The sequence below is a fragment of the Conger conger genome, chromosome 13 (genome assembly GCF_963514075.1).
Source record: "Conger conger chromosome 13, fConCon1.1, whole genome shotgun sequence".
NCBI lineage: Eukaryota > Metazoa > Chordata > Actinopteri > Anguilliformes > Congridae > Conger > Conger conger.
The window spans coordinates 27,852,004-27,866,556 of record NC_083772.1 but is presented as its reverse complement, the minus strand read 5'-3'; the positions used below and the strand labels follow the sequence as shown (position 1 = coordinate 27,866,556).

General features: G+C 41.7%; 1 protein-coding gene across 1 annotated transcript; it reads left to right on the top strand.

Annotated features, from left to right (window-relative positions):
* The first annotated feature begins 7,875 nt into the window (after window positions 1-7,875).
* LOC133108561 (extracellular calcium-sensing receptor-like) lies at window positions 7,876-13,308 on the top strand. Its single transcript, XM_061218139.1, has 6 exons — window positions 7,876-8,081; window positions 8,823-9,117; window positions 9,451-10,248; window positions 11,738-11,956; window positions 12,048-12,171; window positions 12,395-13,308. The coding sequence occupies exons 2-6, from the start codon at window positions 8,857-8,859 to the stop codon at window positions 13,306-13,308; spliced, it is 2,316 nt and encodes a 771-aa protein (XP_061074123.1). The 5' UTR covers window positions 7,876-8,081; window positions 8,823-8,856.
* Window positions 13,309-14,553: the final 1,245 nt, after the last annotated feature.

The window sequence follows — 14,553 nt, the reverse complement described above, 5'->3', positions numbered from 1 at the left end:
CATAGCAGGTATTAATGCATTGTGTTGGAAGCCTTGTCAGTGCACAGGTCAAGATAATGTTCTTGGTGTTTCCTTTCTCTGAATTTCCTCACTATCTCTTCTGTAAAACAGAGTTTGGGTTGAATTTCCTGTCTTTTTCGGCTTTTGCCAACCATTATGACATAATTTCTCACTTTAAACGTAGTTTTTGTGTTGAATTTCCAGACATTTCTTTACCGGAAGGTAATGTAAACATATCTATATAAACAGTGGTTGTCCTGACCGATGTGTTAACAGAAAGTAAACCATTTCAAAATCAGCAATTTACAATATTCCACTTGCGTTCTGAATAAACTATTAATGACTAATATAATTTCAATTTTTGACCATTTAAAAAAAACAGAGAACCGTAGGTAGTTTAAGACCATTGCCTATGAAATACATAATGGCCCTTACACGTAAATGTCATAGCAGCAAGAGCTTCAGTGAAGTAGCCATCAAGCCTTGAACCCCATGAGTTAGTTACGGTTACGGTAATTGTCCAAAGCATGGCGATGGCTGATTTTGCAAAACTTTCAGCAACTGTTTGGCTTGTGCCATTGCAAGCGGAAGTTTGTTTTAAACCAACTAGTTAGCTAGGTCACTAAGCAAGCGCAAAAGAGAAGAGATAAAAAGATGCATGCGCTTTACTTTCTATAACTTGCTACCAAAGACCATATAAATATTATGATACTAGAGACAACACCCGCTAGATGCCGAAAGCTGTGATCGGCTTAGAAACACATTCAGATATTTCCACAGGGTCAGTCACAGTTGCTGTAGCTTCTCAAATCAGCACCTTTTAATACAACAAAGTTATCCTCAAAATATCTGCTTGTTTGGAATGCAAGATAAAGTGACCACTGATATAAAGTAAATATAGTATGCTACAAACACCAATCAGTCGCAACATTAAACACGCCTGCTTAAACCATTATTTTCATGATTAAAAATGCTTTAAACTGTATGGACTTCTCGATAAACAGTTAATATTTCATTATATGATATGTGTACTTATATAAGCAGACAATCATAAGTGAACTGATTCAAAAGTTAAATTTTTAGATGAAAATGGAAATCTTGTAAGCTCATTGGGCTTGGGGGTGTTATTTAAATATGTTGGTACGCAGTGGTGTTCATGACCACGTCTTAACAGGTGCTCCAGGACATGTAGAATCTTTAAAATATAAAGACCATCCGCCATATTTAAAAATGTATCCATCTAATCCTACATCAGTTTCACCCTTCTTCCCTCCATTTGAATTACATGGCACTGCATGTGATGTAGGGTCTGCATGTGATGAAACCTATGTTGGGTTGCATGAGCATATTACGTTTTTTCTTTCCAGCTTGCCGTTAAAATAATGGATAAAAACAAGAAAGTAAGACTTTTTTTCACTGTGATCGAGGGTCTGTTGTTTTTTTTCATTTACTAACAGTTATGGTTAGGATTTTGGGAGCTCCATCACAAGATCATTTCAATTGCTGCTGACTACACAGGTTAGCCAAATATATGTTTGCTAGCTAGCCACATGACCAACCAACCATACGTTAAGTCTACTGTTCAAACTAGCTTACATTACAGCATGATCGAAGACAGTTACTAGCTAGCTCTGCCTATATTGCTAGCTATGACAGCTATCCATGTAATTAAAGTAGTGGCTGGCAGTGAAAGAGAATGAACACAGAAGATGTGCTAGCTGTTGATAGCGGCAAATCTGGAGATAACGTTACATCAAGGCAATGTCGTTTTGTAAGTTTGGCGGTGACAACTAGTCTGCTGTTGTTGGTTTAATGTATATGCTTTACAGGACTTAATAACTTAGCTAGTTAGCTAGAAGTTGCCATTATAGCTTAATTGCCCTATTTAACGTTACATAGGTAGCTAGCTAACGCAATTAGCTAGTAATGTTAACGTTACATTACCACCAAGCCAATATAGACTAGCAAGCTAAAAACATTTTTTTAAGTTGACTAGCTTAATTATGACTTTGTACAGTTGTATCACGAGCTACCAGTAACTAACAAGATAGTTAGCTATCAATAGCTAATGTTAGCTGAGCTAACTGCCATCTTGACAGTGGTCAGAAATAGCCAAGTCATGACAAGGAGTGTGTCCCATTAGCTGGAAAGTGCATACTCCTTAACTCCACTACAACACTACAAATTTATAGCATATATAACACCCAGCCTTAATGATCAGTTATCTCAGTAATCGGTCAACGTACAGAAATGTTTCTGAATTAGGATATGTGAGATGTGTTAGTAAATCTAAGTTTTACCAGGAACCAGTGTTACGGGTGGTGGGGTCTTTGTACATGTTCATAGTTAGATCTGTGTACATGTAGTTCTGTTCTGTTTCGTTGTGTGTGTTTTCCCTCTGGTTTCATTTCAGTAATTCACTTTTGTCATCCCTTAGTAGATTCCTCTGTCAGCTAATCATCTGGATTGCCTGCAGCTGGACTCACCCAATTAACCCATCATCACACACACCCTATTTAAGTTCTTTGTTTGCTCCCAGTCAGGAGATGTGGCAGGTCTCAGATTTCTCTGTTTGTTTGTTACTTTTGATTTTGTTTTGATTATGTAGTTTTTGATTCACTTTTTTTTTTACCTTTTTCAGTTTACCAGCTGTTTGGTAACTTTGTTCTCTTTTTGTCTTTTTTCTAGATTCAGCCGGACGCAGGGTTCGAGAGGTAGGGAACTTAGGTATCCGCCTGCAGGTCTACATCTTGTCCTGCACCACATGTAGACTTCTCTCTGTATTAGTACAACAGTTAGAGCGGCGACACTAACCCATGTCTTTGGGGTGCTAGCGCGCCTGTCAAGGGGGTTAGGCTAGGGGGATTAGTCCTGGGGTTGTTTTTGTGTGTTTAGGTAGGGTTAGTTTGTTTGGGGCTTTTTCTTTTAGTAGTCGCTGCATAGCTCAGGGGGTTGGGTACATGTTGTGTCTCGGCCCTGTGTTCCGGTTGTTTTCCATCCATCCATCCATCCATTATCTGAACCCGCTTATCCTGATCAGGGTCGCAGGGGGGCTGGAGCCTATCCCAGCATACATTGGGCGAAAGGCAGGAATACACCCTGGACAGGTCGCCAGTCCATCACAGGGCACACACACCATTCACTCACACACTCATGCCTACGGGCAATTTAGACTCTCCAATCGGCCTAACCTGCATGTCTTTGGACTGTGGGAGGAAACCGGAGTACCCGGAGGAAACCCACGCAGACACGGGGAGAACATGCAAACTCCACACAGAGAGGCCCCGGCCGACGGGGATTCAAACCCAGGACCTCCTTGCTGTGAGGCGGCAGTGCTACCCACTGCACCATCCGTGCCGCCCTCGGTTGTTTTTTTTTTGTTAATAAATTATTGTTACAACTATTTGGTGTCACTGCCTCCTCCATTTTCACACCCTCACTGTCTATGTTACGCCGGCGGCCTCCGACCATCAGAGGGGGGGCGTAACAACCAGTAAGATGACCGTTATCACAGGAAGAAGCAGATCCGATGTTCGTCATTAGAAAACAGGAAAGTTTATTACAATCAGGAAAATGTTCCAAAGAGCAATGGTGTTTGGGATGTTTTAAAGGATTACATTTGCATATATTCAAATATGTCTACAAATCCAAGTGTAATCTCTGATTGGTGGTAAGGAATTGCGCCTGCCCCTAGTACCTCGGATTGGGCCATTCAAATCCTTAATGGTTGTGAGGCCTTGCCCCGCTCCCCCCTGGAGTACAGTGGAAAATCCCCAGAGGGGGAACCTTGAAACTGATAGAGGTCATTATCAAATGTGAAGTGGTCCAATACACAAATTTGTCTGTCTCCCAACAGTCCCTCCTTTTTGACCCAACATGAATTCCATGGTGAGGTCAATTTTAGTTAAACTTTAGTCATTGTTCAAGGTGGGGGCGAAACCTGTTTTAGGAACAATTCAGGAAAAATTCCCCCACGTCCCCTTATGGGCAAACGAGATATACTCCAAGAACATGACTCAGAGTAAACCCCTCTGCTGCTCACGAGAAGTGATGGGTACAGACATCATTGGTATGCCACGTGCAGCTGAATAGATATCAGCCCACAAACATAACAGCTGGTTCTGTTAGCATGTTTGGCTGTCATTTGTACTAGTTGCATGTTCATATAGTTCATATTATTGTCCATTGTCCATGTCACAGCTCCCCTTGAGTCCTACAACAGCAATCACTATGATAGTGACAATGTTGTGGTGGCGCCAGGGTGAATCAGGCTTGGTGGGTTGTCTTGTGGAGTGATCCTCTAGTGCAGGAGTCCGCAGCAGGGTGGTCCGGAAGGTAGGCAACGTGGTCTGGCACAGGTGTCCACTCCTGACTAATGAAGGCTGCAGGTGTCTATGGCAGCGTCGTCTGGGTCAGGCATCCTGTAAACAAGGGGAAAGGCCAGAAGCCACAGAATCCAGGCAAGAAGAATATGCAACAGGGCGTTGCACACCTCCATGGGAACTTGTCATTGGAGGGTTGCGCCTTGGGTGTAGCGGCTGGGCATTTTGTTGACCAGTGTCCTTTTTCTCCACAGTTATGGCAAACATCTTGAGTCTCGTTTTGGTGATTATGAACACGCCTACCTCTCTCTTTGTTCCTCTCCCTGCATTGACGAGCGCGATGACCCTTCTTCTCACACTTATTGCAGCGCACATTAGTGTCAGAAGAATAGTCATGCACAGCAGCAATGGGGTGTAAAGCAGAGGCATTTCTGTGTGTCTGTTCTTCCAAGCGGGAAGCCCACAAGCCGCACAAGGAATTGCGCCTATCCCGAGCACCTCGGATTGGGCCATTCAAATCCTTAATGGTTGTGAGGCCTTGCCCCGCTCCCCCCTGGAGTCCAGTGGAAAATCCCCAGAGGGGGAACCTTGAAACTGATAGCAGTCATTATCATATGTGAAGTGGTCCAATACACAAATTTGTCTGTCTCCCAACAGATGCAACCGACAATAGCCAAGAACATTGAGATCGGACACATTGAGATTCTGGGATTAGCCTATGGAGCTGGTCAAACTGGTCAACCAGCTGTTTCAAAACCTAGCTCAATGTGTCTTTTTCAGCAGGGGTTGATATTGGCTTACGAAGATGGACAGGGATGTAACGTCATACAAGCAACGAGAAAACAATGATATGGACCAGGTCTCGTTTGAGTGTAGCCTATCGAGATAGCGAAGTATGCCTTTGACACGAAAAAAAAAAACACTGCCTGCTATTCACACTCCATTTTGGCTCCATATGGCTCTGGCAATGTATAATCCGTATGTTCCATGAGGCGCGTGGCTCGCAGTTGCGCAGTGCCTTACATTATAGAGTCACTGGCAAACAGACAAGCTTATTTTTCACCATTCATTTTCAACGGGTCCCCGTTCTCAAAATATCAATTTTAATAACAACTGTAGCACATGAAAACCCGATTTTAGTAAAAGGCACTAGTCCGTTTAAAAGTAGGACATGTTCCAATTGGGTGAGGAACTGTGAAACGCTTTAAAAAGTTTGTAGAAGAGCGCAAAAAAAACTCTTACGAAAGTGTGAATATTTTCACCAATCTTTTTAATAAAAAATACCTAACGGATTTTTATGAGATTTTCTGGATTAAGTGGAACAGCGTGTGTGCCTTACCAAACTATTTTTCATGTATATTGGTCCCTGAACGGCGAAACGACGAGGCTGGCGATTTTCGTGTTTTGCATGCAAGTGCAAGTGCAAGTGCACGACCATGCCTGTTAATGAGACCACTCTCCCCCTCCTTCCACACGCCATCACATCACCAAATCAGGGCAAGTATCCATGGGGAGCCTAGTTAAGGTATTTAAGATGGCCAAAGGAACAAGTTTGTGAGAATTTGGATTTTTTGAGAAGAAGGATTTTCCTTTTTATTTTGGTGGTGGTTCCTTGGTTGTGTTTTCCAGCTTATTTACTTTGTTCCTGTGGCACTGAAAGTGAAAGGATGTAATACTCTGGCAAGGTCTGGCTTATTTGTGTAATTTAAAAGTAGTGAGCCTTCATTCAATAAAGAATGTATGATTTTCGGGACATTTCGTTTCATTATTTTTTCCAGGACAGACAAAAATCCGGGACAGTCCCGGAGAATCCAGGACCCTACGATCACGTGACACTCCAAAGAAAATACGGTAACGTTAGCATACAGATATCACAAAACCTACCTTTGCTAGCCTGAGCGATATGACGGACAGCTCTGACTTTGCTGAGTTAAAGGACAAGCTTTTTGATTTTGATGAAGAAATACAACTTTACAGTTTTGAACTGGGATTTACAGAGGAACAATTGCGTGAGCGAGAGAGACAGACAGCGGATGAACACGGACAACTGAACACAGAGTTTGCATCACTGCCAATAATAACTCCGATCTAACCCTTGCTACATCCTCCAGTACTTAGAAACTGCTTCTGCAGAAATAGGAGGATTAATTGCAATTCTTCCTCTGCAAATTCTGGTCTAAAACTGTAAAGTCAGGAATCGCCATCAGCCATGGGAACGAATCTATTGTAATTAATTGTGGTGAGCGAGTAGTACATTACTCAAATTAATTTCCGTATCCTTTAACCAATTAAATTACTTCTATCTGTACTACATTGCGATTTGCAGTACATTGAAACCAAGACTTTCACCTGAAGCAGAACTACTACAGTAAAGGCAGCAAAATGACAGCAAATCACAGCAAAATCTTGAAAGCCAGTTTTCTCAAAACTCTGTCTTACAAAAATGCAACATTCAAAGTCATATCTCCAGAAATATTTAATCAATCTAATTTTGTAAATGATGTCTCATTTTAGACATTAATATGCAGTGATAAACTGAGGAAGTCACATTTTGAAACACGTATTAGAAGCATGGAGTCGTTCACACATGCATCCTGTTTGCTCAAGACAAATGGATTTCCTATGTCATTAGTTATCATAATGGTTATCATTCTAAGACTTAATATACTTCAGAAAATTTTACTTTTCCAAAATGTAGGATGGTTTTAGATCAAGAAAAACCTGGAGGAAACGGAGCTCTGCATCACTGATGTTTCTGAGAAGATCAGAAAGTTCAGAATGAAAATGCTGCTGTGAAAACAGCTGGTGATTGCCCAAGCTCAAAATGGCAGAAACTGTCAATATGGACCAATTGAAAGACTCTGTGCCAGCCAGGAAGAAGTAGATAAAGCCAGACCAGATGCCATAAAATCCACCAGTTAGAAGTGGATGGCTATTTTTATTTTTATTTTTGAAGGAAAATGAACTTGACCAACAAGTTCCTGATTGTGTGATTTGTTCTCAATGTGACAGTATTTTTTCCCCAGGTGTGCATGTATATCCAGAGAATGCACAGGTTGGACTGGTAGGAGTACTACTGTTCATGGAGAACTTAAATATAATCAACAGTTAATTCTCCGTATTTATGCTTTACTTTCAAAAGTAATATTTTAACTTATTTTGTGAACTGAACCCTAAATATGATTGATATAATATTTGACAAATTATTCAGAAGTAGGAGAGTTGATGCTGACAGGGATTATTGCTGCATCAGAGTGTCAAGGAGCTTTTTGATTCATGTGTCAGTGTGTTTACATCACCCTCCTCAGTTATGTTTAACTATTGTGTGTGGTCTACTGTGTTGGTGTGGTGAGAAGATAATTATTGTGAGGACTGGAAACAAAAAAACAGTTGGTCATTTTGTAAATCATGCATAGCCACTCCTCTGTGTGGTTTGATGCGGTTCACCAAGGACGGAATGGCTCTTCCTCAGGGGGCTGTGCTCCAGGAGGGTATTTAAACATGAGAGAGTGCCACATCCTGTCCTGAAAGCATGGAGGTGATGTGGATCATGCTGGTTCTGGCACTGGTGGCTGGAGCTCTCACTCTGGTAAAGGGAGGTTCAGGGTCTGGATGCACACTGCAGGGGAGCCCCAGACCTGCTTCTTTATCTCAGCCTGGGGACTTCGTGATCGGAGGTGTTTTTACCATCCACAACTATGTGAACACACCTGAAAACAACTACACCAGCCGACCCAAAGCACCAAGCTGTACAGGGAGGTCAGTGAAGGGAGGAAGAGCATTGTGCAATGCGGAGGCCACTGTGCGGACTGTTCAGACTCTGGAGAGGCATAACTATAAATATAAACAACTATTTTTGTGAAATATATTACTAAAATATATTACAATAAAAAGCAGAAAGTAGGGTAAATATAAATTGAATTAAAAATTCATGATATTAATCTGCAGTGTGATCATACTCTTCATCTTAAAACACAAGTGTTCAAAAAAATTTTTTATGCATGTTTTATTGTGTTACAAATTATTTGAAAGATACACTGTACATTATATTTGGGTTGTTTAATTTTTAGCAAAAGATATATTTTCCATCAGTCTTGCCTTCAACTTAAGGTATTGTATATCCTGTTACAGCAGTCAAATGATCACATTTTGGTGAAAAAAGAGAAATTTGCAACTTTAGAAATATATGTTCTGTAATTATAGAAATGAATTACATTTACATTTACATTATAGTCATTTGGCAGACGCTTTTAATCCAAAGCGACTTACAAGTGCATAGGTTCTACCATAAGTCAAAGAATATAAAATATATAGAATATTTATTATAACCCCAAAACCAAGATTACTTTAAACCATAATCTGTTGATCTTCATGGTGTGAACAGGTAATGCTCCACTCTTATTTCAAAGTATATTTTAAATTATTGTCATTTCACACCTTGTTGCTTTCAGTTATGTTTATGTCAATGTTTGTGACTCTTCATATCATTGTTCACAACAGTTTGGATTACCGGGAAGTACGCTTTGCTAGAACCATGGTTTTTGCCATTAAGGAGATCAACAACAGTTCAGAGCTCCTGCCAGGTGTAACTCTGGGCTACCAGATCCATGACTCCTGCTCTTTTGTGCCAGTGGCAGTGAAGGTGATATTCCAGCTTGCCAATGGCATTGAACCGGTCTTCTTTCAAAACCAATCCTGCTCAAAGTCTGCCACTGTCCACGCTGTTGTGGGCGAGTCTAGCTCCACTCCATCTATTGCCATGTCCCGAATTCTTGGACCCTTTGGCATCCCCCAGGTGAGCTCCTCCTGCCCAGTCCTCCACTGCATGTTCCAATAACATTCCTGAAATGATTATGATATAATAGTCCTTGCGTTCAAAAATGTATTTGAAATATAGAGATGAGGCATGAATATACATACAGGATATTGTGTTCATATTGTGTTTTTATGTATCCAACTGACACGTGGAAAATATGTATTGGAAAATGAGCATGCTGCTTTCATAGCAATTTGGTCTTCTTGATTAGGTGAATAGGCATCCATTTTTTCCATTGATTCTTGGCTAGAATAAGAATAGAAGTTACGTTCACTGTTTAAAATGTGCATCTTTCCTTTCAATTAAATACAGGTGAGCCATTTTGCCACCTGTGCTTGTCTGAGTGACAAGCTGCAGTTCCCCACCTTCTCCAGAACTATTCCCAGTGACTACTTCCAGGCAGCTGCCCTGGCTAGGCTAGTCAAGCATTTTGGCTGGATGTGGATTGGAGCAGTGCGGAGTGACTCAGACTACGGGAACAATGGGATGGCCGCCTTCCTGCAGGCAGCGCAGGCAGAGGGCATCTGTGTGGAGTACTCCGAGGCATTCTACAGGACCAACCCCCGTGCAAAAGTGCAACGTGTGGCAGAGGTCATCCGCAGGTCCACAGCCCGCGTTATTGTGGCATTCATTGCCTCAGGTGACTTGTTGGTCTTGCTGTCAGAGCTGGAAGGCAAGGCACTGCCCCCACTACAGTGGATTGGGAGTGAGGCCTGGGTCACTGATCGGAAGATGCTGCGGTTCCGTCTATTCGCCGGAGCCATTGGCTTCGGCATCCGCCGCTCAGTCATTCCGGGGCTGCGAGACTTCCTGCTGGACCTGGAGCCGGCACAAGTTTCCAACTCACCCCTCCTTACTGAGTTCTGGGAGAGTGCTTTTGGCTGCAGCCTGGGGGGAATTCAGACTGCACCAGGTCGGAAACCATGTGATGGAAAACAGAATCTGCGAGACCTGCAGAATCCCTACACAGACACATCCCAGCTACGCATCTCTAACATGGTATACAAGGCTGTGTATGCAATAGCCCACGCCATGCACAGCATCATCTGCACAGAAGAATCAAACACTCCACCCCACTGCAACGCTAGTATCCAAATTGAGCCATGGCAGGTAAACAGTCCATTCCACAATGTCAACTATAATGGATAACTGGATATCCACATTTATTATTATTATTATTATTATTATTATTATTATTATTATTATTATTACCCAGTTTGATTTACAGAGTATTCAATGTTATAATGCAGATTACACATAATCAATCAGCAAGCCCAGTTTAACCTGCAAAATGCAACTACAGCAAAATATTAAAAGTAGGATATATCCATGGTGAATCTGAAAAGGCTGATTATTTTCATGCTAGGTGTAAGAACCTGGGAAAGGTACAGATAAGAGGCTAGGGTTGGCCGGTCTTTTTTTTTTTTTTTAAAGATATTTTTTAGGCCTTTTTCAGCTTTTAGACAGTATATAGTACAGAGAGACAGGAAGAATGGGAGCGGGAGAGAGGGGAAGACATGCGACAAATGTCGGACGGTCGGATTCGAACCGCCGACGTCGCGGCTCGCAATGAGCATGCGGTCAGTGCTCAACAGGCTGCGCCACCGAGACACCCCATCCAATTTTTTAAACTGTTAAAACGTCCCCAAATTTTACCATGATACACGGTTTCACTGTTTAAAAACTAACATGGCCCTAACATGGCTGGAGGACACGGCTGATAATACCAAATACCATTCGTAATATTATATAATAAGCAATATTAGGCCTCCAGCAGAGGGTGTTTACTGTTATTATTGCCACGACAGTGATGCGGTTAGGAACAAGGCCCTTTGCTATAATGTTACTTTGAACAAACAACATCAACAAAATGTGTTAATTTGCGTGATCGAGCATATCAACCATGTATCATTCAACAAGCAAGAAAAGTGCACCATTTATCAAAACCATACGCCCACCATACAGCTAGCTTACTACAAAGCAAAGTGATAAACAAAGCAACGTAACATTACAAGCTAACATTTGACAGATAGCCTAAAACATGAAATGGAATTTAGATAGATTAAAGGATGAACTGCAATAATTTTATTCCCTTTCGGGAAATAAATGCAGGCTAAAAAAAATGTGTCCATATAATTTCAGAACAGAAAAGAGATTTTTCATCATCGGGTATTAATTACACAATAACAATTAGCTTTTAGGTAGAATGAATGAACAGAAACACAGTGCATGTTTGTATAGCCTAACAGGATAAATTAAAAAAAGAGTCGACTTAAGTGCATCAGCACAAAATAATTCTTAGAATTAAAACATAAAGACACATAAATTAGATGAAAGGCAAATGGCAAGCCGGTATGCTTGCCGATAGAACAATAATGAAATATGGGAGTTTTGAATGTAACATACGACAACTGTGGCATAATTCTTTTGGCGGTATTGACGTGGAGACCGTCAAGATTATATTTTATCGCATGATACTATAACACCGTGAAACCGCCCAACCCTATAAGACAGAGGACAAAACTGAGTGGATGGTAAACATGGAGGTTGACTGGCTGCTAGCAGGTCTACTATCAGCCCTCTGAATCCATCCCATCAGGTCACAGAGTACTTGAGAAAAGTGAACTTCACCAGGAATGGGTACAAAGTCTCTTTCGATTCCAATGGAGATCCAGTGGCTATTTATGAGTTGGTGAACTGGCAGGTGAAGGATGGGCACATGCAGTTTGTGACCGTGGGCCACTATGATGCATCCGCTCCAGATGGACAAGTGTTCTTCATGAAGAAGAACATTACCTGGGCAGGTGGCCAACTACAGGTCATTTCACATTGAAATATAATTTCATTAGACAGATAGGGTGGCATGTCAGAGTTGGCTCCATGTCTTTTGCTGTGATATTTGTTTGAAGGTGCCTGTGTCAGTGTGCAGTGAGAGCTGTCCCCCAGGTACTCGGAAGGCTGTGCAGAGAGGAAGGCCAGTCTGCTGCTATGACTGTGTGCCCTGTGCTGAGGGAGAAATCAGCAATGCTACAGGTACATAGGAGCAGGAACAGTTCAATCTATGTTGCATTTATCAAAAATAAATTCTGAATATATATTTTTATCAATGTATTGTGCAGGCTCTCACATGATGGAGGGCACACTATGTGCTTATTTCAGACAATATTGATGAATTTAATTTAGGTGGAATGATTTTTTAATGCCTTGACCCCTTCAGCACATTACTGAACATTCTGCTTTTCTCTCTTTTGTGCAGATTCCCTGGACTGCATCACCTGTTCAGCTGATTACTGGTCAAATGCTGAGAAGGATGAATGTGTACCCAAGCCTGTTGAGTTCTTGTCCTTCCATGAGGTTCTGGGGATCATCCTGGCAGCATGTTCAGTGATTGGGGCCTGCATGTCCGTCATGGTGGCGGCTGTGTTTTATAGACACAGGGACACTCCTATTGTGAAAGCCAACAACTCAGAGCTGAGCTTCCTGCTGGTCTTTTCATTGAAACTGTGTTTCCTTTGCTCTCTTACCTTCATCGGCCGGCCATCTGCATGGTCCTGTATGCTGCGCCACACTGCGTTTGGGATCACCTTTGTCCTCTGCATCTCTTGTGTTCTGGGGAAAACAATAGTGGTATTAATGGCCTTCAGGGCTACACTTCCAGGCAGTAATGTCATGAAGTGGTTTGGGCCTCTCCAGCAGAGACTAAGTATTGTTGCTTTCACTCTTATACAGGTCCTTATTTGTGTGCTTTGGTTAACAGTATCCCCTCCTTTCCCCAACAAGAACATGAAGCACTACAAAGAAAAGATCATTCTAGAATGTGATGTAGGATCAGCAGTGTGGTTCTGGGCTGTACTGGGTTACATTGGACTCCTCTCTATATTGTGTTTTCTTTTAGCCTTTCTGGCTCGTAAGTTGCCTGACAACTTCAATGAAGCAAAATTAATCACATTCAGCATGCTCATATTCTGTGCAGTCTGGATCACCTTTATACCAGCTTATGTCAGCTCACCTGGAAAGTTCACAGTAGCTGTGGAGATCTTTGCTATTTTAGCTTCCAGCTTTGGTCTGATCATTTGCATTTTTGCCCCTAAATGTTTCATAATATTGTTTCGGCCTGAGCAAAACACCAAAAAGCACATGATGGGGAAAATGCCATCAAAATCTCTCTGAAACACAGAAAGAAGTGTCAGTAATGTTGTCAGGACTGTATTTAGAATGTTTGCTACATGTTCTTCTGCTTCTATATATTTCTTTAAGTGAAAAAGATACATACACTCAGTGAGCACTTTATTAAGTATTTATAACTTATTTTTTAGACGTATTGGTCTTCTGCTGATGTAGCCCATCCACTTGAGTGAAAAACTTACATATCTATGCATATGTCTGAATATGTCTGAGGACCAATTTACCTCTAATATTAAACAGAGGATTTCATACCACCAATAAAAGATTGATGATACAGGGTGTTGTGCGATTGCAATTGTTCAGGCCGCGCTCAAAATTAACCAAAGTCAGAAGAGTGGAACTTGATTCAGAAGATTTAGAAGAAGCTTAGCCTGTTACCATATTGTGTATTTTCCAGTGTTACAAATTAACATAATGTCAAATTAAATCTATCCCAACAATAGTCAAGCTCATTGCAACGTTACATCTGACATTTAATTCAAACAACAATAGTTGCCACTGCTGATATATGTACACATTTTGTCGTGTTCTGGATAGGCTTTTAAAAAATATATAATTTATTTGTAATTTTTCCCTTTTTCTCCCAATTTGGTTGTCAATTTTACCCTATCTAATCCAATTGGTGTTAGCTGGGGGCTACACCACCCACACCCCGTCCCTCGGTGGCCTGAAGGGATCTGGCGATCCGAGAACAACACGCCTTCTTCAAGCTGTCTTGTCTCATGCTCATGACCGTGATTTCACGGTGGCAATCCACTAACCCTGCCAAGTCCCTCCCTCTGAAGCAGCGAGCCAATTATGCCACTCCACGAGAGCCGGCCAAACTTGGCATTTGGCAGGACCAGGAATCGAACCCAGGTCCTCGGTGTAGGCCCCGTACTGGATATGCTTTTACGTGGCAGCCAGAATACGCCACATGCAGTAGAGATATTCAATTCAACAGAACATTCGCTGATTGCGTAATGAGCTGTAGCCTTCATAAATAAAACGTTAATTTCAGGCAGGCTGTGACCGCACAAACGCACCCTCATCAGACCGCATTTTGCACTGCAAGTATGTAAATATGGCCCTCAATGGGTCTCATTCATGAAACGTTAGTAAGTCTATGTGCAGATTTGCACATAAACGTCCACGCTACTAAAAACCTACTCCGGATTCATGAACGCCGCGGGAAACCCAGATCTGATCGTAAACACATATGTATGATCATGAATGCCAATCCATCGTAAA

Bases quoted from the DNA above. Each gene is read 5' to 3' on its own strand.
- LOC133108561 (XM_061218139.1), top strand. From the start codon at position 8,857: ATGGTTTTTGCCATTAAGGAGATCAACAACAGTTCAGAGCTCCTGCCA. The intron at 10,249-11,737 runs GTAAACAGTCCA...CCATCCCATCAG, and splicing joins TCCAAATTGAGCCATGGCAG to GTCACAGAGTACTTGAGAAA. The intron at 12,172-12,394 runs GTACATAGGAGC...TCTTTTGTGCAG, and splicing joins AGAAATCAGCAATGCTACAG to ATTCCCTGGACTGCATCACC.